The 22,906-nt window shown below is 36.0% G+C and overlaps 1 protein-coding gene across 7 annotated transcripts in view; it reads left to right on the top strand.

Moving 5' to 3' along the window:
- ALS2 (alsin Rho guanine nucleotide exchange factor ALS2) overlaps positions 1–22,906 on the top strand; it is an 86,866-nt gene that overhangs the window by 26,702 nt on the left and 37,258 nt on the right. For all 7 annotated transcript variants that reach the window (XM_060016299.1, XM_060016301.1, XM_060016298.1 and 4 more), the window contains 7 exons: positions 1,640–1,808; positions 2,731–2,827; positions 11,121–11,198; positions 13,858–14,040; positions 15,713–15,884; positions 17,874–18,054; positions 20,394–20,459. In XM_060016299.1, coding sequence (XP_059872282.1) covers positions 1,640–1,808; positions 2,731–2,827; positions 11,121–11,198; positions 13,858–14,040; positions 15,713–15,884; positions 17,874–18,054; positions 20,394–20,459 — 946 coding nt within the window. The remainder of the gene's footprint in view (positions 1–1,639; positions 1,809–2,730; positions 2,828–11,120; positions 11,199–13,857; positions 14,041–15,712; positions 15,885–17,873; positions 18,055–20,393; positions 20,460–22,906) is intronic.

Here is a 22,906-nt window from a genome sequence, read left to right on the forward strand (position 1 = left end):
CTGGCAAACTTTCTCTATAAAGAGCTAAAGAGAAATATTTTGTGATTTGTAGGCCATACAGTCTCTGTTACAACTACTTGACTTTGCTTAAAAGCAGTCATAGATAATACATTAATAAATGAGCTATATTCCAATAAATCTTTATTTACAAAAACAGGCAGTGGACTATATTCGACCCATGGGCTATAGTTTAGAGCTTTGCACAAAATGGTATAAACCAGTGGTTAGGAAGTTAGGAATATTAGACTAGACTAAAACTTACCTTTTCTGCTATGTCCCTATTCCCTACCTGTGTTCTACTTATTGCTCTCTCTTGTGCCACTGAGCACTTTTGCTATCCTGCCTCCTGATTCTCATTGCCACTAGATTCATCTGTGCAAATAAAACCCTAGTCCTGATTTTATATGTGTGTGTGTGTGTGTGTGTGTGTGTGTGTGTGTGTGTGTGTATCCCATGAATTCTGCTAAGTCTGAAGAATAATCTTGGGCCAAAATGTTCTTATTCTGAAATGTCCTTTAGCATTTTCAGAATAATATAATATTTGAGATCTCCTTGAACCACAAATGTGGGATATTGATTTTTGTCATGCCATTAGACCATGTGAAATATGCAATTCTACTAACAGACTTATTTCCTTAGGTTAAATTTTACTTAGTAAACTTAAAGTATCTTTAGAAAAACTTTTCCATGTACTCCTTTTCTCTCTCTTTTAAAATGATCTAGAATACATCTTTGAGGAAACCTCAAGTAGGTGTATTTGAGTCTTTGTATGTACAAGTGGATGATACATTCACCAGAAAAGATTGCGATCTTAGCCGAGGATGATCACTTTCTTTGTGGCCCACAACTTAATGACCAAGTGACTTAAGTCTATACCTAGTGACATTTGATGATTTTCTTCAAAACATATCCTGTCACCAGATTGGTGTACAAGATTTACACAGTGTTGTACGCCTTTGTTACAATTTTGAACACTCTAAAAGATGTCAGCATTCTTTTTTTAAAATATTAACTTCTCTATAAAATAACTTAAAGTAGGCAGCAAAATACAAAATCTTTTTAGTACTTCCCATTCATAACCATTTCCTCACTGTAGAAACTTTTAAGTTTTATGTCTAAAATAAATCTTTTGTTACAATATTTATAGTATGCTTGACCTTAGACCTTAATTTGGAAAGGCTTAACTTTTAACTCTGCTTTGAAATGGGAAAAATATTTGTTAGCCTTAGTGTAGTATTTTGTTAAGCTTATTCTTTAGAATACCAGTTCCATAGGATGTCACATAGACATTTGGTATAACAAATGTTATACAAAAAAGGATTTTGTGGCTAAATGTTTGGAAGTGGGGCAGGGTTAAACAGATTTAAACAGGGCTTTTAACTGCAGGACTTTTCAGCACCTTTAGCATGCAATGCGTGTGTGTGAATCTCTACAGGGCAGGTGGGGGGGAGGAATGAATGCAGTAGGCAGTGTTTACCAAACTCATTTGACTTCTTAATTCCCAGTTTTGCAGAGAACCTGTAGAATATGCTTCACGAATATCATGTTAGTGTATTTCTTTGAAAATCAACAGTTCATTAAAGTGGTACTTTTTATCTCACCCATCTACTCCCTCATGATATCTCTGGTTTGTTTTCAGTCTCCCCCAGGCTCTTGAGAAAAGCTGCAAGGGTGAAAACGCGGACAGTGGTTCTGACCCCTACATACAGTGGAGAAGCGGATGCGCTCCTGCCTTCTCTGAGAACAGAGGTGTGGACCTGGGGGAAAGGGAAGGAAGGACAGCTGGGGCATGGTGATGTTCTGCCTAGGTGAGTGCTGCCAGTGTTTACTGTTAGAAATTAGCTTAAACAAATAACCTCTCTCCTGGTGAAGGTCTCCAAATCTCATTTCCTCATAGAGGAAATCTGGTTTCTTCTAGCTCTAGATTATTATACACCATTAACTCTGATGAAAAACAAAACAAATACCTCCCACCCCCAATCAGTCTTAGTCTTGAATTTGTTTCTAGTAATAAAGGACTTAAGTATCTATGGTATATCTTTCCATCTCTTCTTTGATGTATATTCATCTTAGAATACAGAAAGGGGTGTTTGGGAGAAGATTGTATTTCATTGGAACACGTGAATGGTTCAAATTTTTAACTTATAAAAAACAACCAACAATTTTTTTTTTACCTGAAAGAGGTCTATCTGCTGCTGCCAGAATAACTATAACCACAGTAATAAACCATGTCTATTCATGTACGTCACGGAAAAACTGTTTTGTTTAAGAGAAACTCTTATGATATTAACAATAGATATTTGTGAAAGTGTGTAAATAGAATGATTATCTAAAATAGCCAGTTAATATAAATGTCTCTTTTATTCCTAGCAGAGTGAAAGCAACTAATGTGTTAAAAAAATGACAACTCCCCTCTTTGGTTGTATTTCATTGTCCTAAGTATATTCTCTGCCATATGAATCATTCAGTTGTTTTATGATTCTTAACAGATTCTGAACTATGGTGGTTAATTAGTGATTAATAGACAAAGATTAGGTTGAAACCATTCAAAATTATTTATATTTAGGAGTAGATTGAACATATATCCAGTATTTTTATTTTAATGTTTTCTTTTGAAATATTTACTTCTACTTGAAAGCACTTACTCCGTAATTTGAGAAAGGCCATGATTCTTGCTGAGAATACTTCTTACTTGGAATTTGTATGTGTCTGTGTATGTTTTTCTTTAAGGCTTCAACCATTGTGTGTAAAATGTCTGGATGGTAAAGAAGTAATCCATCTGGAGGCAGGTGGTTACCATTCTCTTGCACTTACTGCGAAATCCCAGGTAGGAGACAAACTATTAAAAGCTGATCTTAATTTCATGGAAGGCCAACCTGATGAGATTGGACCATCATTTATTGAGTATATTCTGTGTGTCAGGCAATAATCCTGTATCTCATTTGATCTTTTCAGTGTTTTACATTGCATTGTATTATTTCCATTTTACAGGTGAGGAAAGGGAGGTTTAGAGAAATTATGTAACTTGGCTAAAGTCACACATGTGACTGTAGACTTTGGATTCAACATTGGCCTACTTGACAAAGAAGCTTTCTATAACGTGCTCTTATGGAAAAATAGAACTGAGTTTTCTAGGGTATTGGTGAATTTCTGTTTTCTGATGAAGAAAATCCATAAGTAAGACACTAAGAAACCAAAACGCATTTCTCTCTTAAAATTGTGGGACCTGAAAGTGACCTCCAGAATCATTTAAAACCATGCCCATATGCAGAAACCCTCCTAAGGAAAGTAGTTTTTCAAACTTATTCTTAAATATATTCATATAATGATTCTTCATCAGTCCCTTTATCTTTTTAAGAAAAGTCAATAAAAGATTCTAAAACCTTTAAGTGCTTTATTTTAACTATCACATAGGATAGCCAAAGAGCTATTATAGCTCATATAAATAAATATAAATATTAGGAAAGAAAAGGATAATTTTATTATTATTAACATGATGAATCATCAAAAAGGCTTAAAAATAAGAAATTAGGAAGGTGGCGAGTTACAAAATAAGCATAAAGATTGCTAGCTTTCTTTTATACATAAGGTAAAGCAGAAAGCATACTTGGGGGAAAAAGAAGCTGTTCACAATTACAACAAAAGTATTAAGGAAATAGGAACATTGTTAACAAGAAAAGTGTAGAGCCCACATGACACAAATTCAAGAACTCTTCTAAGTTATAAAAGAAAATAGGAGTAAAGAGAGAAATTTTATTATTATTAGTTTCTGAATTTTTGAATTTTATTTCATTTCTTTTTTTATACAGCAGGTTCTTATTAGTCATCCATTTTATACATATCAGTGTATACATGTCAATCCCAATCACCCAATTCAGCACACCACCATACCCACCCCACCACGGTTTTCCCCCGCTTGGTGTCCATATGTTTGTTCATCTGAGTCTCAACTTCTGCCCTGCAAACCGGTTCATCTGTATCATTTTTCTAGGTTCCACATACATGCGTTAATATACGATATTTGTTTTTCTCTTTCTGACTTACTTCACTCTGTATGACAGTCTCTAGATCCATCCACGTCTCAACAAATGACTCAGTTTTGTTCCTTTTTATGGCTAATATTCCACTGTATATATGTACCACAACTTCTTCATCCATTCGTCTGTCGATGGGCATTTAGGTTGCTTCCATGTAAACAGTGCTGCAGTGAACATTGGGGTGCATGTGTCTTTTTGAATTCTGGTTTTCTCTGGGTATATGCCCAGTAGTGGGATTGCTGGGTCGTATGGTAATTCTATTTTTAGTTTTGTAAGGAACCTCCATACTGTTCTCCATAGTGGCTGTATCAATTTACATTCCCACCAACAGTGCAAGAGGGTTACCATTTCTCCACACTCCCTCCAGCATTTGTTGTTTGTAGATTTTCTGATGATGCCCATTCTAACTGGTGTGAGGTGATACCCCGTAGTTTTGATTTGCATTTCTCTAATAGTTATGTTGAGCAGCTTTTCATGTGCTTCTTGGCCATCTGTATGTCTTCTTTGGAGAAATATCTATTTAGGTCTTCTGCCATTTTTGGATTGGCTTGTTTGTTTCTTTAGTACTGAGCTGCATGAGCTGTTTATATATTTTGGAGATTAATCCTTTGTCTGTTGATTTGTTTGCGAATATTTTCTCCCATTCTGAGGGTTGTCTTTTCGTCTTGTTTATGGATTCTTTTGCTGTGCAAGAGCTTTTAAGTTTCATTAGGTCCCATTTGTCTATTTTTCTTTTTATTTCCATTACTCTAGGAGGTGGGTCAAAAAAGATCTTGCTGTGATTTATGTCAAAGAGTGTTCTTCGGGGCTTCCCTGGTGGCGCAGTGGTTGAGAGTCTGCCTGCCGATGCAGGGGACAGGGGTTCATGCCCCGGTCTGGGAAGATCCCACATGGTGCAGAACGGCTAGGCCCGTGAGCCATGGCCGCTGAGCCTGTGCGTCCGGAGCCTGTGCTCCACAACGGGAGAGGCCACAACCATGAGAGGCCCGCGTACCGCAAAAAAAAAAAAAAAAGAGTGTTCTTCCTATGTTTTCCTCAAAGAGTTTTGTAGTGTCCGGTCTTACATTTAGGTCTCGAATCCATTTTGAGTTTATTTTTGTGTATGGTATTAGGGAGTGTTCTAATTTCATTCTTTTACATGTAGCTGTCCAGTTTTCCCAGCACCACTTATTGAAGAGACTGTCCTTTCTCCATTGTATATCTTTGCCTCCTTCGTCAAAGATTAATTGACCATAGGTGCGTGGGTTTATCTCTGGGTTTTCTATCTTGTTCCATTGATCTGTGTTTCTGTTTTTGTGCTAGTACCATATTGTCTTGATTACTGTAGCTTTGTATAGTATAGTCTGAAGTCAGGGAGTCTGATTCCTCCAGCTCCGTTTTTTTCCCTCAAGACTGCTTTGGCTATTCGGGGTCTTTTGTGTCTCCATACAAATTTTGAGATGATTTGCTCCTGTTCTGTAAAAAATGCCATTGGTAATTTGATAGCGATTGCATTGAAACTGTAGATTGCTTTGGGTAGTATAGTCATTTTCACAGTATTGATTCTTCCAATCCAAGAACATGGTATATCTCTCCATCTGTTGGTATCATCTTTAATTTCTTTCATCAGTGTCTTATAGTTTTCTGCATACAGGTCTTTTGTCTCCCTAGGTAGGTTTATTCCTAGGTATTTTATTCTTTTTGTTGCAATGGTAAATGGGAATGTTTCCTAAATTTCTCTTTCAGGTTTTTCATCATTAGTATATAGGAATGCAAGAGATTTCTGTGCATTAATTTTGTATCCTGAAACTTTACCGAATTCATTGATTAGCTCTAGTAGTTTTCTGGTGGCATCTTCAGGATTCTCTATGTATAGTATCATGTCATCTGCAAACAGTGACAGTTTTACTTCTTCTTTTCCAATTTGTATCCTTTTATTTCTTTTTCTTCTCTGATTGCCATGGCTAGGACTTCCAAAACTATGTTGAATAATAGTGGCAAGAGTGGACATCCTTTTCTTGTTCTTGATCTTAGGGGAAATGCTCTCAGTTTTTCACCATTGAGAATGATATTTGCTGTGGGTTTGTCGTACATGGCCTTTATTATGTTGAGGTAGGTTCCCTCTATGCCCACTTTCTGGAGAGTTTTTATCATAAATGGGTGTTGAATTTTGTCAACGGCTTTTTCTGCATCTATTGAGATGATCATGTGGTTTTTATTCTTCAACTTGTTAATATGCTGTATCACATTGATTTCTTTGCATGTATTGAAGAATCCTTGCAACCCTGGGATAAATCCCACTTGATCATGGTGTATGATCCTTTTAATGTGTTGTTGGATTCTGTTTGCTAGTATTTTGTTGAGGATTTTTTCATCTTTATTCATCAGTGATATTGGTCTGTAATTTTCTTGTTTTGTAGTATCTTTGTCTGGTTTTGGTATCGGGGTGATAGTGGCCTCATACAATGAGTTTGGAAGTGTTCCTTCCTCTGCAATTTTTTGGAGAGTTTGAGAAGGATGGGTGTTAGCTCTTCTCTAAATGTTTGATAGAATTCACCTGGGAAGCCATCTGGTCCTGGACTTCTGTTTGTTGGAAGATTTTTAATCACAGTTTCAGTTTCATTACTTGTGATTGATCTGTTCATATTTTCTCTTTCTTCCTGGTTCAGCCTTGGAAGGTTATATCTTTCTAAGATTTTGTCCATTTCTTCCAGGTTGTCCATTTTATTGGCATAGAGTTGTTTGCAGTAGTCTCTTAGGATGCTTTGTATTTCTGCGGTGTCTGTTGTAACTTCTCCTTTTTCATTTCTAATTTTATTGATTTGAGTCCTCTCCCTCTTTTTCTTGATGAGTCTGGCTAACGGTTTATCAATTTTGTTTATCTTCTCAAAGAAACCGCTTTTAGTTTTATTGACCTTGGCTATTGTTTTCTTTGTTTCTATTTCATTTATTTCTGCTCTGATCTTTATGATTTCTTTCCTTCTGCTAACTTTGGGTTTTGTTTGTTCTTGTTTCTCTAGTTCCTTTAGGTGTAAGTTTAGATTGTTTATTTGAGATTTTTCTTGTTTCTTAAGGTAGGCTTGTATAGCTATAAACTTCCCTCTTAGAACTGCTTTTGCTGCATCCCATAGGTTTTGAATCGTCATGTTTTCATTGTCATGTGTCTCTAGGTATGTTCTGATTTCCTCTTTGATATCTCAGTGACCTCTTGGTTATTTAGTAATGTATTGTTTAGCCTCCATGTGTTTGTGTTTTTTACGTTTTTTCCCCTGTAATTCATTTCTAATCTCATAGCATGGTGGTCAGAAAAGATGCTTGCTGTGATTTCAGTTTTCTTAAATTTACTGAGGCTTGATCTGTGACCCAAGATGTGATCTATCCTGGAGAATGTTCCATGTGCACTTCATGAGAAAGTGTAATCTGCAGTTTTTGGATGGAATGTCCTATAAATATCAATTAAATCTATCTGGTCTATTGTGTCATTTAAAGCTTGTGTTTCCTTATTAATTTTATGTTTGGATGATCTGCACATTAGGTTAAGTGAGGTGTTAAAGTCCCGCACTATTTTTGTGTTACTGTCGATTTTCTCTTTTATAGCTGTTCGCAGTTGCCTTATGTATTGAGGTGCTCCTATGTTGGGTGCATATATATTTATAATTGTTATATCTTCTTCTTGGATTGATCCCCTGTTCATTATGTAGTGTCCTTCCTTGTCTCTTGTAACATTCTTTATTTTAAAGTCTATTTTATCTGATATGAGTATTGTTACTCCAGCTTTCTTTTGATTTCCATTTGCATGGAATATCTTTTTCCATCCCCTCACTTTCAGTCTGAATGTGTCCCTAGGTCTGAAGTGGGTCTCTTGTAGACAGCATATATATGGGTCTTGTTTTTGTATCCATTCAGCAAGCCTGTGTCTTTTGGTTGGAGCATTTAATCCATTCACGTTTAGGGTAATTATCCCTATGTATGTTCCTATGACCATTTTCTTAATTGCTTTGGGTTTGTTTTTGTAGGTCCTTTTCTTCTCTTGTGTTTCCCACTTAGAGAAGTTCCTTTAGCATTTGTTGTAGAGCTGGTGTGGTGGTGCTGAATTCTCTTAGCTTTTGCTTGTCTGTAAAGTTTTTGATTTCTCCATCGAATCTGAATGAGATCGTTGCCGGGTAGAGTCATCTTGGTTGTAGCTTCTTCCCTTTCATCACTTTCAGTATATCATGCCACTCCCTTCTGGCTTGTAGAGTTTCTGCTGAGAAATCAGCTGTTAATCTTGTTGGAGTTCCCTTGTATGTTATTTTTTGTTTTTCCCTTGCTGCTTTTAATAATTTTTCTTTGTCTTTAATTTTTGCCAATTTGATTACTATGTGTCTCGGCGTGTTTTTCCTTTGGTTTATCCTATATGGGACTCTGAACTTCCTGGACTTGGGTGGCTATTTCCTTTCCCATGATAGGGAAGTTTTCAACTATAATCTCTTCAAATATTTTCTCTGGTCCTTTGTCTCTCTCTTCTCCTTCTAGGACCCCTATAATGCAAATGTTCTTGCGTTTAATGTTGTCCCAGAGGCCTCTTAGGCTCTCTTCATTTCTTTTCATTCTTTTTTCTTTATTCTGTTTGCAGCAGTGAATTCCACCAGTCTGTCTTCCAGGTCACTTATCTGTTCTTCTGCCTCAGTTATTCTGCTATTGATTCCTTCTAGTGTAGTTTTCATTTCAGTTATTGTATTTTTCATCTCTGTTTGTTTGTTGTTGAATCTTCTAGGTCTTTGTTAAATATTTCTTGCATCTTCTCGATCTTTGCCTCCATTCTTTTTCCGAGGTCCTGAATCATCTTCACTATCATTCTGAATTCTTTTTCTGGAAGGTTGCCTATCTCCACTTCATTTAGTTGTTTTTCTGGGTGTTTATCTTGTTCCTTCATCTGGTACATAGCCCTCTGCCTTTTTAACTTGTCTATCTTTCTGTGAATGTGGTTTTTGTTCCACAGGCTGCAGGATTGTCGTCAAGAAATTTTATTTTTAGATGAGAAGAATCAACATTGCAAAAATGCCATTTCTCCTAGATTATTAAATCAGTAGAGTGTAAATTCTGTACAATCCCCAAATATTCCAATAGAATATTTACAACTTAATAAACTGATTCCCAAAATTATTCTAGGAGAAAAAACATAGGAGTTGCCACATAAATTCTGAAAAAGAACAGAAAGGAAGAGTAAGAATTAGCCTTATAAAATATATTATAAAACTACAAACAGATTATTATAACAGAAATATACCTGTAGAATTGAAATAGACCCAAGTGTATATGAGAATTTAGTCTATGATAAAAAGTGGGCATTTCAAATCAGTTGGAAAAACAAGACTGAGTGTTCAGTAAGTACTGTTAGAACCACTGGCTTCTTTTTTGCAGAAGAAAATTAAGATAACTTTACATATTCTAATTCCAGATGGAGTAAAGATGTAGATTTTAAGAAATAAAACCTTACAGGTGTAAGAACACAGTTAGGTGATTTTTTTTCCAGTAATCTTAGGAGTAGAAAAAGACATGACATCAAAACCAGAAATTAGAAAGTGAAGGTGATATGTTTGTCTCCGTAATAATTAAGCAGTCCCATACAGCATAAACCAAAACACAAACCAAAAAAACCCCATAAACTAAATTAAGATACATAACATACGGGAAAAAAAATTTGTAACATATATGACTGTGTTATTACCTGGTCCATAAAGAAAAATTGTGAAAGGACATTTGTATGTCATTCATAGAAGAAAAAATAGAAATGGGCAGCAAGAAATGAAAAGGTGGTCAACTACTCAGTAAGCAGATTTAAATTAAAACAAAATTTTCTCACCTATCATGTTAGCAAGGATTGCATTTAGTACTAAGTGTTGGTGAGAGTGTAGGGAAAAGGTACACACAGTGCTGGTGGGAATGGAATGTACACTGGACTTTGCTGGAAGACAGTTTGTCAGTATGTATCAAAAATCAGAATGTGTGTTCATTGACCCAGAGTTCTTTGCCTAGGAACTTATCCTAAGGAAATATATACACTAATATATATATCCAAGGATTTTAAATGTAATTTTTATATTAAGTAATTGGAAAGAAATTATTAATAAATGTACTTACTTCATTAGGTAATTGATTAAACTATACCCACAGTGGAGTTTTATGTAGTTATTATAAATGATATTGTAGCTCTGTACTTGTTGACCTAGAAAAATGTCAGTGCAGAGCATTACATAAAAAACATCAGGTCACAAAACAGCATTGATAGTAGAGTCCCATTTTGTATATTCATTATATCTAGTAGATATTAAAATTTCTGGAATTATACTGATATATGTGTATGTTCCTAAAACAAGGTAGTATCAGTAGTTATCTCTAAGTGGTTGATTCATCAATGGTTTTCACTTCCTTTTTATTTCTTCGTACTGTCACAGTCTTGTACAGTGATCATGAATTGCTTTTATAATCAGAATAAACAAAACCATTTTCATTAAACATAGCCATTGCAATCTGGTTGTTTTTTGTCTGTAGTGGAGCATAGGTATTTGTGTGTCTCCTACAGCAACTCTTCACGTATAAAAAGGCTCGCTAGTCATTCCATAGTACTCCTATCCACAGAGTAAAAAGTCATGATTACTTTTTCTTCATGGTACTTACCTTTTTTAAAAAAAATCACTTTCTTTGTAAGAGGCAGTATAGGATAGTTCCTGGGATTAAATCCTGGCCCTGCTGCTTACAAATTTGTGACCTCCCTGGGCCAATTTCCTTATTAAAAAAAGGGTTCTTGTGATAATGAAACATTAATTAATACACAGAAAGTATATTCAGAACAACGCCTGGCAGGTAATAACCCCCCCCAAAATATTAGTTACTGTTATTATTAATCCTTGGACTGTGTCTTAACTATGTACTCTATCTCCCCATTATCTCAGTCTTGTTTTAAAATGAATTTTCTTAATATTAGTTATTCTAAAGAGTGGAAAGCTAGTATAAGTAATCTGTGTGTAACTGTTGGTATATATATGTTATTATAAAAGTTCAGAATTGACATGGAAACTCAGAGTCACATCTCTTACCTACTTTCCTGTTGTTTTCTAATAGGTTTACTCGTGGGGTAGCAATACCTTTGGTCAACTTGGGCATTCCGATTTTCCAACAACAGTTCCTCGTCTTGTAAAGGTACTTTAGTGAATTTGATAACTTTTATAGCAACTTATTCCAGAATTCTAAGTTAGAACACTTTATATTTCTCCATTTCTTGTTTTATAAAATTAGGAGAATTGTATACTTGTAACCTAAGTTTGTTATGATGTACATTAAAAAAAAAAGTGAAGCCACTTGTTTTCAGGCTAAATGTTTCCTTTTTTTGATGTGTTAGTGTATATTTCTTTTCTTCTTGGCTTCATTGAGCATTCATAGTTTTTTTTTTTTAAGTAAAAATGAACAAGTTCATTCTTTTAAATCGAATGTTTCTAGCACTGTGATATTGACTTTTGAGCTTTATACTACCAAATAATGCCTACTCTGACTTCTCACCTAAGTTTGACTTTTAAGTGTGACTTTTGTATAACATTATTTGATGGTTTGTTCTGTTTTGTTTGTTTTGTTTTTACATACATAGTAGTAAAACCTTTTTTAACCCTTTTAATTTTCTATAGGGAAACTAAAAGCATAGATAATTTCTTCACTGCTGTGTGAATTGGTTTTAGTTTATGTAATGCTATTCAGAGATTGGTAACTTCTAGTCCCTTTGATGCAGTTTTAGAGGACTGTTTCTCAACCTTTTTTTCTGCCACAACGTCCTGCAGAAATACAAAATTCATCAATAGTATTGACTCCTTATATAAGATTTGTTTGTTTTGGGGGGTGTTGTTGGCAGGGAGTAGGCATGCTGATAGCCTGGTAGGCTAACAGAATGGAATGTGGAGCTCATGTATTCATAGTTTGATTCTGATATCTCCCCTATCCCAACACATGCTCTCTCCACTGAGAGTAATAGAGACTAAAAAAGTATAGTTACTTCAGTTTCAGGAACATCATTCACATATAAGCTATAGTTAATACATATTCTGCTGATTCACGTATTCAGTGTACACTATGCGTCCATCACTGTATAAGACCTTTACATGCTGCCTTTCCTTCCAGTGAACTTAATTTTACTGGGAAGAAAAGACTTAAATAAAACATTAGGGGACAGTTGTTAATTCTAGCTCCAATCTTAAATGTTTTCAGCATAAAACATTTTAGTGGTAAGCTATTCAATTTCTGATATTTTATCACAAATAAAAATATGGTAACTCACTGTTCCTTGTTTTCTGTTATTTGAATAAAGTAGAATATGCATCTATTCATACTAAGGAAACTTTTGTAATATAGCATGGAGACGCTGGAAATATAATTTTTATTTAAAATTTTAGAGTCAGACAAGAGAGAATAGAATTTGTTATAAGGTTTTAGTTTTGTTACCCTTTAACTGTGTGTATGAAAATACAACATCATTATTTTGGGGTTTTTTTGGGGGGAGGGGTGAGAAAAACATTTTGAAGTCATTTTAATTAATATGTGAATTAAAGTCAAGGCAGAGTGAGATCTGAATTAGTTTTGATTAGAGACTAAGAAGACTACTCTTTCCTTCTCCAAAAATTTTAATTCATTCTTTGCAAAACCAACAGGAAGTCAGTTATTTGGGTAGCCTGAATTTGAGAAAATAATGTCATGCTGGAAGAGGATAACTATAAAGTAGTGGAGACGTGTGTGTGCACGCTCACACACACACACACACACACACACACATTCACCTAATCACCTAGGATTTGAACCCTATCTAGACACAGAGAATCTAACAGATTAGAAGTTTTTTGCTTATTCTTATACGAGTCATGGCTGAAGCTGGGTCTGCAGGCTGGGACAGTAGTTTTCATTAGCAGAACACTTCCTTCAAATGAAACCTTATGCAGAATCCCCTACATAAAACAGATAACTGTGGAACTATTTTAGTTGAAGGATGGAGGTGGGTTGGGGGCAAAACCCTGGCACCTGCCTTTCCATGGTGGCTCCTGAGTCACTGTGTGGAATCCTAAGGTTTGAAAACCATTGATTTAAGGCAGTGGTTCTCAAACTTTGGCATACATCAGAATCACCTGGAGAGCTTGTCAAAGCAGGTTGCCCGGTCGGACCCCCCAGTAGCAATGTGGCCTGAGTGTACATTTCTCACATGTTCCTAGATGATTGCTGCTGCTGCTGCAAAGACTACTCGTTGAGCGCCACTGGTCTAGGGGTTCCATGTAGATGGGCTTCTAAGGGGTCCTGCCTTTTTCAACATCCTGGGACACAGTGAAATCACATCAGAGAGATAGTGAGTTCCAAGTGGGAAAACAGCTTTAGCACCCATGGGTTTAGTTGTCCAGGATGGAATTTAGCCTTGTTAGATTTTCTTTTCACCTTGATTTTTGTGTACATAGCAGAATATGTATGGACAAAGGTGTGTCCTAGCTGTCAGAATAGGGCTCTAGAAGTTTCTGGGCCTTTGTTGTACAAGCTGAGTCTGTGGCAACTTCCAAAAATAACAGTGAAAAAATCAAATGTATGGTTTTATCTTTTTAAATTTCAGTTTTTTATAAAACAATCCAGTTCTAAATTTACAGGCTGAACAAGGGTTCCTTCTCACTCCTGCATTTGTTCTGCAGTTAATCGGGTACATTGCTGGGTGAGTTTTGCCATCTAGAGATGTGACTGACTTTGTACTCCACCTGTTCAAGTAACTTAACATTCCATTTCCCGTGGATTTGGAGTTCCATCAGATTCCTTCATCTTGGACAATGTCCTCCTGTTGTTGCAGGTGAACAGTGAAAATGGAGTCTGGAGTGTAGCTGCAGGCCAGGATTATTCCCTGTTTTTAGTGGATACCGAAGACTTCCAGCCTGGATTATGTTACAGTGGCCGGCAGGACCCGACAGAAGGTGACAACCTTCCAGAGAATCACAGTGGTACTAAGACTCCAATACTTCTCTCCTGTAGTAAGGTGAACAGGAATTGGATCCTAAGGCCCACATTCTATAACACATGAGAAGTCTTTTGTTTCTGTTGCTTTTGTATGGTATGCCTGTTATTAAGTGTCTCTGACTAATGTATTTAAAATTGCAAACCAACTTGCCATCCCCCTTCTCTCCTTATCTCCTTTTCCTGCCTTATTTCTTTCCACAGTGCGTATCATCATCCCACACACTATATAGCTTACTTATTTTGTCTATTGTCTGTCCTCCCTTTTACTGTAAGATTCATAAGAGTAGGGGTTTTAGGCTCTCTCATTTACTGTTGGATCCTCATAGTAAATATTCTATATTTGTTGAATGAACACCCTCACATAGGGATATTAAAATACATATTTCACAGCGAAGGCTTCTGACTGTGTTCATGGAGTCCTCAGAGATGAATCAGAATAGAAATTGAATAGATGAATTTTTAACTGTAAGTGGGAAGTAAAAATTGCAGGGGCCTGAGGTGGGCTCATGGCAGACCTGACAGGCCACAAACAGTGCTCTGTTTCCCATCACTTCCCCTCTTTTCTTAGCTTTTCATCTTGTTTACTACTGTTTCCTCATTTTTCCTTCATTGATCTGAATTTCTTTGCTTTCCTACTTCTTACCTCTTTTTCATAAACATAAAACCATTGGTCTGTTTCTGGTTTTCTTTTTCCCCACTTCAGTAACTCACACCCTCAAAGTGATACACTGCAAGGAAATTAACCCTCAAAGTTAGTACATTCTGGATTTTTTATTCTTACTGACTAATATATCCTATGGATTGTTTTTTATCCTTGGTGTTTGTTTTTATGGCTAAATATGTAAGCTCTGAATGTATATAGGGGTGAGATCTTTCTTGCTAAAGGTAACACTGGCCAAGATTTGGTTCTTGACCTATATTAGACTGTTATTCCAGACATACTAATTGCCTCTCTGTAGTTCTTGACCCTGACTCCACATTCCTCATTAAAGATTCCACAGTCCAGATAAAGGATGAAATAGGCTGATGAAAGAGGTGAGACTCAATATGTGTCTTTAGTTACCATGGGCTGTTAATAGTCTGTTGGCCTGCAGCTTGGTTGCCTACTCTAATAGGGATATGTGACAAAAGGCATCAAAAGTTTTTATTCAGTGGTGTCATGAATAAATGACAAAATCCCCTTTTAAAGAAAACCCCTTTCTGTTGTACTTTTAAAAGATAGCTCCTAGATCGTTGATATTTTGACATACAGCATAGAGATCCTCTCTGCTCTCATCTATTTCATGCAAAAAGGGGTCCTGAGGCATGTGTCTGTATCATTTGGATCTTTGTATATTTAGAGGTTCTGTGTTTCTAACCACATGTAAAATGAAATAAAAGGTATTGTGGGAATAAATAATAGTATAGATGTATATAGTTATATATAGATCATGCTATAGGTATATAACAACAATGTACTGGTAAACCAGCCCAAAAAATCAAAATAAAACCAAAAGCTCTGATTTATAGTGTTTTCCAATTTTTTCTGGTAATTTCCCTATTGCCACTTTCAAACTACTAACAATTTAATAAGCAACTTGCTGCAGAATTCCTGCATTGGCTCTCACCAGCTGATATCAGCCAACTTCAGTGCCCGAATTGCTACTAATAAATTATATTTTATCTTTAATCTTTTTCTTTTCCTGTTTTAGCTTGGATATATAAGCAGAGTGACAGCAGGAAAAGACAGCTATCTAGCCTTGGTGGACAAAAACATTATGGGATATATTGCCAGTCTCCATGAGTTGGCTACTACAGAAAGACAGTTCTATTCAAAACTAAGTGATATCAAGTCTCAGATTCTGAGGCCTCTTCTCAGTTTAGGTAAGTAGAACCTCCCCCCTCCCCTCTTTCCCCCACTCAATTATCAGGACTGTTGTTTTATCTGTTTTTTCTATATCACAAATAAAGAAAACTTTTTGTTTGAGTTGTACTCTTCTCCTTTCTTTCCAGCCTCTTCTTTTGTGCACAGGTAGTCAACAACTTACAAACTATTTCCACTTTGCCAATAGCCCAGCTGCCCCTATCCTTCCACCCCCAGAGCTCCTTTCACTTGTAGAAGTAGAAAAATGGAGCTTTCAGAAGATTCATGGCAGAGAGGCAGAACAACTTTGGGAAAGTTGATCCTAGGAGTCAGACTTCTAAACAACACTTCTAGCCCCTCTAGTCCTAAGATACCTTACGTTATATGCTACCCAAATTTTTCATTTTCTTTGTTCTGGTTCTTAGAATTTTATCAAGTAGAATTTCATTTGGATTTACAAGTAGTCTCTAAAAATGTGGATAACTGTAAGAGTGTTAAGGGTCTTACCCAACATTAGCAGGAATTGATTAAATCCAGTCCCTTTTCTTAGCTGTAATCAGTTACAAGAGAGATTGAAGGTAAGGAGACAATATGGGGAAAATAGATTACAATAGTCCTAGATGGGATGCTACTGTCCAGATATACTAGGGTATAGCATATAGACCCCTCTTGGGGTATCGAGGAGGTTAGAAAGAAATGCAAAATGGAGATGGGGGTGGGCTGTTAAAGGTTAACTTCCCGTAGTTCAAAAATTTTTCAGGGTTTGGCCCTACACTCAGAAGATGGACAGGATGTTTTTTTTTCTCTTTCTTTCTCCTGAACTCCTTGACCCCCTGTGTGGACACAGAATTCAGACCAATACTGTAGTACTTAAATTCTTCCTTGTTCGTACGTCATTTTTCCACTTTAAGGTGACGTTGGCTTGTGTAGGTCAGCCCATTATTTTTAATGGGAAGACGTCTACTTTTCTTTTTTTTTCTTTTTATTTTTTATTGGAGTATAGTTGCTTTTACTTATTTATTTATTTTTTAATTGGAGTATAGCTGCTTTTCTATTTTTCAAACACCTAACTTACAGTCTTTCCAAACTCAATCCCTTTGTAAGTTGGGGACTATCTGCATTTGTTTTTGTTTTTAGTATGTTTTGCTTTTTTAAATGTTGTAGAGTTCCTGTTCTATAAATTCCCCTCCAGTGGGTGGGCTCAACACCCCAGGACTTTGGCAAAGGATATGGAAGCAATCCAAGCTGGAAGCTTCCTGGATTGCTCTGAAAGGAAAGTGAAACTTGCCCTTTTCCTGTTCTGATTCCTGATTTCTTTGTTGGTTTTAGCTGGTCTGCTCATCAGCCTCACTGGTTGGAGAAAAGTCCTCCAAATTGGGAGCTTTGGACTGGGAAAAAGCAATAATCTCCTGATGCCCTCTGTAAAGTTAAGAGTGACCAAGGCAGTCTGATTTTTGGATTGCTTTGTTTGCAGTGAAGGGTTGGGCTTGTCCAAGGGACAGGTAGAGCAGAAGTCAGTACAAAAGTTGAAAATGTTAACCAAGCTATAGCTATAGAAGTGAGTTTAATTCCTGGCTGTCACTAACCAGTTTTGTGAAATTAGATAATTCACTTCCTTTCTCTTGGCCTTAGATGACTTATCTTCAAAATGAGAGGAGAATTGGATTAGCACAGTGGTTCTCAAATTTGGCTGGTCTTCAGAATTACTGGAAGGCACTTTTTAAAAAAAATATATCCATCGGGGGATCCTAACTTTGGCCTACTGAGTCAGAATCTGTAGGGTCCTGTGAATGTTTTTAACATGTTCCTCAAATGACTGGCTACCGTGATCTCTGAATTTGCCTTTTTTTTTTTTTTAAACACTGGTTATTTAGGCTCCATAGTTGAGAGTACATCTCAGCATGTTAAGTATTTTTAGAAGAGGGAAATTCGTAATCTTGGTCATAAAAAAGTGTTCAGATAATGAATCTTTCGGTTATGTTATCATCATCATCATCATTTTGTTCCAGAAAACTTGGGCACTGCAAGTACAGTCCAGCTGTTGCAGGAGGTGGCAAGCCGGTTCAGCAAGCTGTGTTACCTAATTGGTCAACATGGAACCTCACTGAGCAGCTTCCTTCAGGGGATAAAGGAAGCCAGGAGTTTGGTCATCCTGAAGCATGCAAGCCTCTTCTTGGATAGTTACACAGAGCAAGTATCCAGTCCTGTGTCATGTTGAGTCTCTGCAGGGTTATTCTGCCAAGGAGAACAGTCCCTTAATCAAAAGAGACTAGATTAGGGAGAGTGCTATAATATAAGGTAATAGAAATTGCAAAGCAGCGTTTTAATCTTAAGACAACTATAATTCTGCATTGCTAAAATTTTAGTTTGCTCTAAGAGGGGAAAAAGATTTCAATATAATGCATTCTCAAATTTCCTTCTGTATTCTAGCAGAATGATTGACAGTGTACTTAGTTTACAAAAAAGTATTATAATAAATATGGTTCTTTGGAGAACAATTTTGTTTCCTGAAGTAAATTGTACTAAAATTGGAGGAAATAGGTAACTAAGCAATTATTTTAAGACCAACTGTTGATTGTAAATATGGAGCTCTTCCAGTGCCTGCTTTTCACTGTTGTGTACATGGAGAGTTTAAAGACCAAACTACCTTTAATAATTTTTTTTTTTTTTTTTTTTTTTTTTGTGGTACGCGGGCCTCTCACTGTTGTGGCCTCTCCCGTTGCGGAGCACAGGCTCCAGACGCGCAGGCTCAGCGGCCATGGCTCACGGGCCCAGCTGCTCCGCGGCATGTGGGATCTTCCCAGACCAGGGCACAAACCCGTGTCCCCTGCATCGGCAGGCGGACTCTCAACCACTGCGCCACCAGGGAAGCCCCAAACTACCTTTAAAATAACGATATTTTTGTAATAAAACCTAAGATAGTGATCCAAGTTTCTTTTCATGTTTTTCAAGTAAAATATCCCAACTGTATTTGAAATTTTAAGTATTTCTCACTTTTTCTTATGTAAGGCATAATTTAAGTGTTATTTTAATGTATATTAGGTCCTGCTGTTGGTCTGAAGTGTAGATTTTAAAGTCACCCATAATCCTACCACCAGAAATAACCATTGTTAATAATCTTAGTGTATCTCCTTTCAGACTTAAGGCATATATGTGCAGATAGATGTATGTGATTTTAGGTCTAAGCAAAATTAAATATATTTGAAGCTATGGTCTGGGAGGAAATACCCTGATTAGAGTCTTTTAAGTCATCATATTTCAGATATAAAAAAAGTAGCATAATATGATACGAATTTACTTTTTGAAACTAGATTTTTTTGTGTGTGAAAGTTTCAGCTTTTACTAGTATTTATTTTTCTTTTTTGACTTGTACAGATCTCATAATGTATTTCTTCTTTTTCTGCTCTGATACATCAGGACTTATGCTTGGAAATGCTTTTATTTTGATACCTTGGGCTTTTTTTTTTAGTGTAATAATGTATTCATATAGATCAGGCAAGTAAAAAAATCTTGATTTGTTTATGAATTTTTAAAATTATTATTATTTTTTAGAAGACGTTGGGGGTAGGAGTTTATTAATTAATTAATTAATTTTTGCTGTGTTGGGTCTTCGTTTCTGTGCGAGGGCTTTCTCTAGTTGTGGCAAGCGGAGGCCACTCTTCATCGCGGTGCGCGGGCCTCTCACTATCGCGGCCTCTCTTGTTGCGGAGCACAGGCTCCAGACGTTCAGGCTCAGTAGTTGTGGCTTATGGGCCTAGTTGCTCCGCGGCATGTGGGATCCTCCCAGATCAGGGCTCGAACCCGTGTCCCCTGCAGTAGCAGGCAGATTCTCAACCACTGTGCCACCAGGGAAGCGCAAATTATTTTTAATTGTGGTAAAATAACACATAACATAAAATTTACCACTGTAACCATTTTTAAGTGTTCAGTACCTTGGGCTGGTTTTAGTAGGAATTTGCCTTCTCTCTCAAAGTCAATTGATTCCATTTACCGGCCCAGGAGTGTGAAAGAAATGTACATGGTGCAAAGCAGTATTTCAAGACTTATTCTTTAACTGTACATCAATACTTAACCAACATTTTCTAACCCTTTTTCACTTAAGCTCTTTTAACATATTTTCTTACCTTCTCTATTGTTTATTTCTGAAGACTTAATTGGGAAACCTAAAGAGAAGATTAGAGAAAATTTTTATTAAAAATCCAACAATTTTAGTCATCTTTTCTCATGTTTGTTAAGTTACCAAAGTAAAATCTACCAAGTAAATTCTCACATCTTCTGCATAACTTTAGGCGTTTAAAAAAAATTCTTATTAACATCTTTACTGAAATGGCTTTTTTCTCCTGACTGTTGTGATCATGTAACCTGCCCTTCTCTTCACTCCTTTACAGTTCATGAATGTTAGCATCACAAAAGTTCTGAAACTCGCTGATGAGATTCCAAGAAGTATCTATTCCAGATGCATGTTCAAAAACTGAAGAGCAAATTTACTTTTTAACACTAATATACATGTGTTTTCTTTTTTGTTCAAGGTATTGCACATCTATTACAAATTTCCTGGTTATGGGAGGATTCCAGCTTCTTGCTAAGCCTGCCATGTAAGCAAATACATACTTTACAGTTATTATTCTAACAACCAAAGATCATGTTTTATAGCATTCTGTGTTTTTGAGTGCCCAGGAAAAGCTTTGACTTGGTCCTTGTGCCAAACAAATCAAAATGTAGACTTTCACTAAATCTTATAAAAGATAGGTGTTATTAGCTCCTTATTATCATTGGAAGTAGCATGGTATTGAAAAAGCCACAAGATCTGGGTCATTCTTTACTGCTACCACTGATTATCCCCAAGACTTTGGACAGCTCTCCTCACCAAATTGAGCCTAACTTTTTTTCTCTGAAAAATGGGAATGTTGTGAGGAACAGTTGTGAGGAACAAATATTTATGTGATAGTACAGAGAAAAGTGCAAAGTGTTGCACAAATGGAAAGTTTTCGCATTTAGTCTCTGGGTAAGTAATAAATATAAAAGCCCCTTGCATGAGCCAGCCATTCTGAACTGTGTAGTTTCTCAACAAGTGTTGACCTAGCAAGAAAGACAGGTTTAAAAAATCAGTTATATTTTAATAGTAAACATTTCAAATATATACTCACAACCAAGATTGAAGTTTAAACCCAGATGTCAGTGTTTTGCCATGTTTGCTTTTGATCTTATATCCTAATAGAAAGAATAGTAATGACTGTGTCTCATTTCTGGTTTTAAAGGGAATGCTTTTAATATTTCACCATTCAACATGATTGCCTTAGGGTTTTGGTAAATATTATTTATAGGGTTAAACAGCTCCCTTCTAAAACTTGAAGAGCAATTGATTTTTAAAAAATGTTAAATATCCTTGCGTTCCCAAGGTAAATTCAGTGCTCTTTATGTATTAGTTTTTTATACATTTCTGGATTCAATTTGCTAATATTTAAGATGTTTGCATTTATGTGAATATGATGTTTTCTTTCTCTTCTGAACTTGCCCAGTTTTGGTAAGAGGATTGTACTAGTAATTATAAAATGAGTTAGGGAGTTTCCTCTCTTTTTCTATCGAAGTACAGATGAGGATTATCTGTACTTTGAAGATTTGGTAGAAATCATCTGTTAAAAAGCATGGTGTTCAAGGGAGCATTTACTGTAGGGAGTTTTTAAGCTACTATTTGTTTTTTTTAATGAATAGGTCTGTTCAAGTCTTTATTTCTTCTTTCAGCTTCAATTGTTTATACTTTTCTGGAAAATTGTTTCAAATTTATTGGTATAATATTTTTATCATTGTCTTAAGATGTGTTCACCTCTATAATTTGTTGTAGCTCCTATTTTTCATCCCTATTATTATTTATTTGAGCCTTTTATCTTTTTATCTTGGTCAGTCTTGTCAGCAGTTTACCCTTTTTTGTTACTCTTTTCAAAGATTAAGCTGTAATTAATCCTTTCCTTTCTTTGTTTTCTGTTTCACTAATTTCTGTTTTTTATTTCCTTCTACTTCATGTTCACCTGTTCATGTCTTCCAACTTCATGAGTTTAGCATTTAGTTCATTAATTTTTCAATCTTTTAATTTTCTAAAGTGCTCATCTAAGGCTATAGATTTCCCTCTAAGTGTTGCTTTAGCTGTATGTAAAAAGTTTTGATCCATTTTGTTTTTGTAGTCATTCAGTTCTAAATATTTCTCTGCTTTCCATCATGATTTGACTCATGTCACGTGCTCATTCATTTCCAAAATATAGGGGTTTAGCCTTTATTTTTTTAATGACAGGTCAAAGAGTGTTATATTTTAAACTTATGTAGTAATTTTTAAATCCTTGATCTTGCTATTTTGTTTAATATTAATATTATGACACCGCTTTTTATTCTTTTACTTTTTAGCCCTTCTGTAATGTAACCTTCCTCTAGTATTTCAGAGTCGAGTTCGCAAGGGTTGACCTGATTCCTTGTTAGAGCAGCTAAAGCAAATGACATAAGTGAAAGCCTCTTGCGAGAACCTGGACAAGTGGAAAGCAATTAATGAACTCTGGGTGACTCTGAGCTATGGAAGCAGATATTAAGTTTGGATTTGGGCAGCATTTCCTAAACAGTGGTTCATGAACCCCAGGGTTTTACATAGTTAAAGGCAGTAATGACATTTTTTTAACTTCTATTTACAAAATCAGTAATTTAAGTTACTTTAAGGTATTCATTTAAAAAGAGAACACTTTGAGAATCTCTAGAGTATAGCTATTGAGCCCATGGGCAGTTAGTGAATCTGCCTAAGCTTTCATCACTTAGCTGGTTTATCACTTAGCCATTCACCTCAGGCTAGCCTGGTGGTTTGATCATCAGATATATATATTTTTAATATTGTGGTAAAATATACATAGCATTTATCATTTTAACCATTCCTAATTGTATGGTTCTGTGGCATCAAGCACATTCAGATGTTGTGTAAGCCACTGTCTCTACACAAAACTTATCATCCCCAATAAAAATTCTGTACCCATTAAATGGAGACTCCCCCCACCCCAGCCCCTGGTAA

The sequence above is a fragment of the Delphinus delphis genome, chromosome 7 (assembly GCF_949987515.2).
Source record: "Delphinus delphis chromosome 7, mDelDel1.2, whole genome shotgun sequence".
Classification (NCBI taxonomy): domain Eukaryota; kingdom Metazoa; phylum Chordata; class Mammalia; order Artiodactyla; family Delphinidae; genus Delphinus; species Delphinus delphis.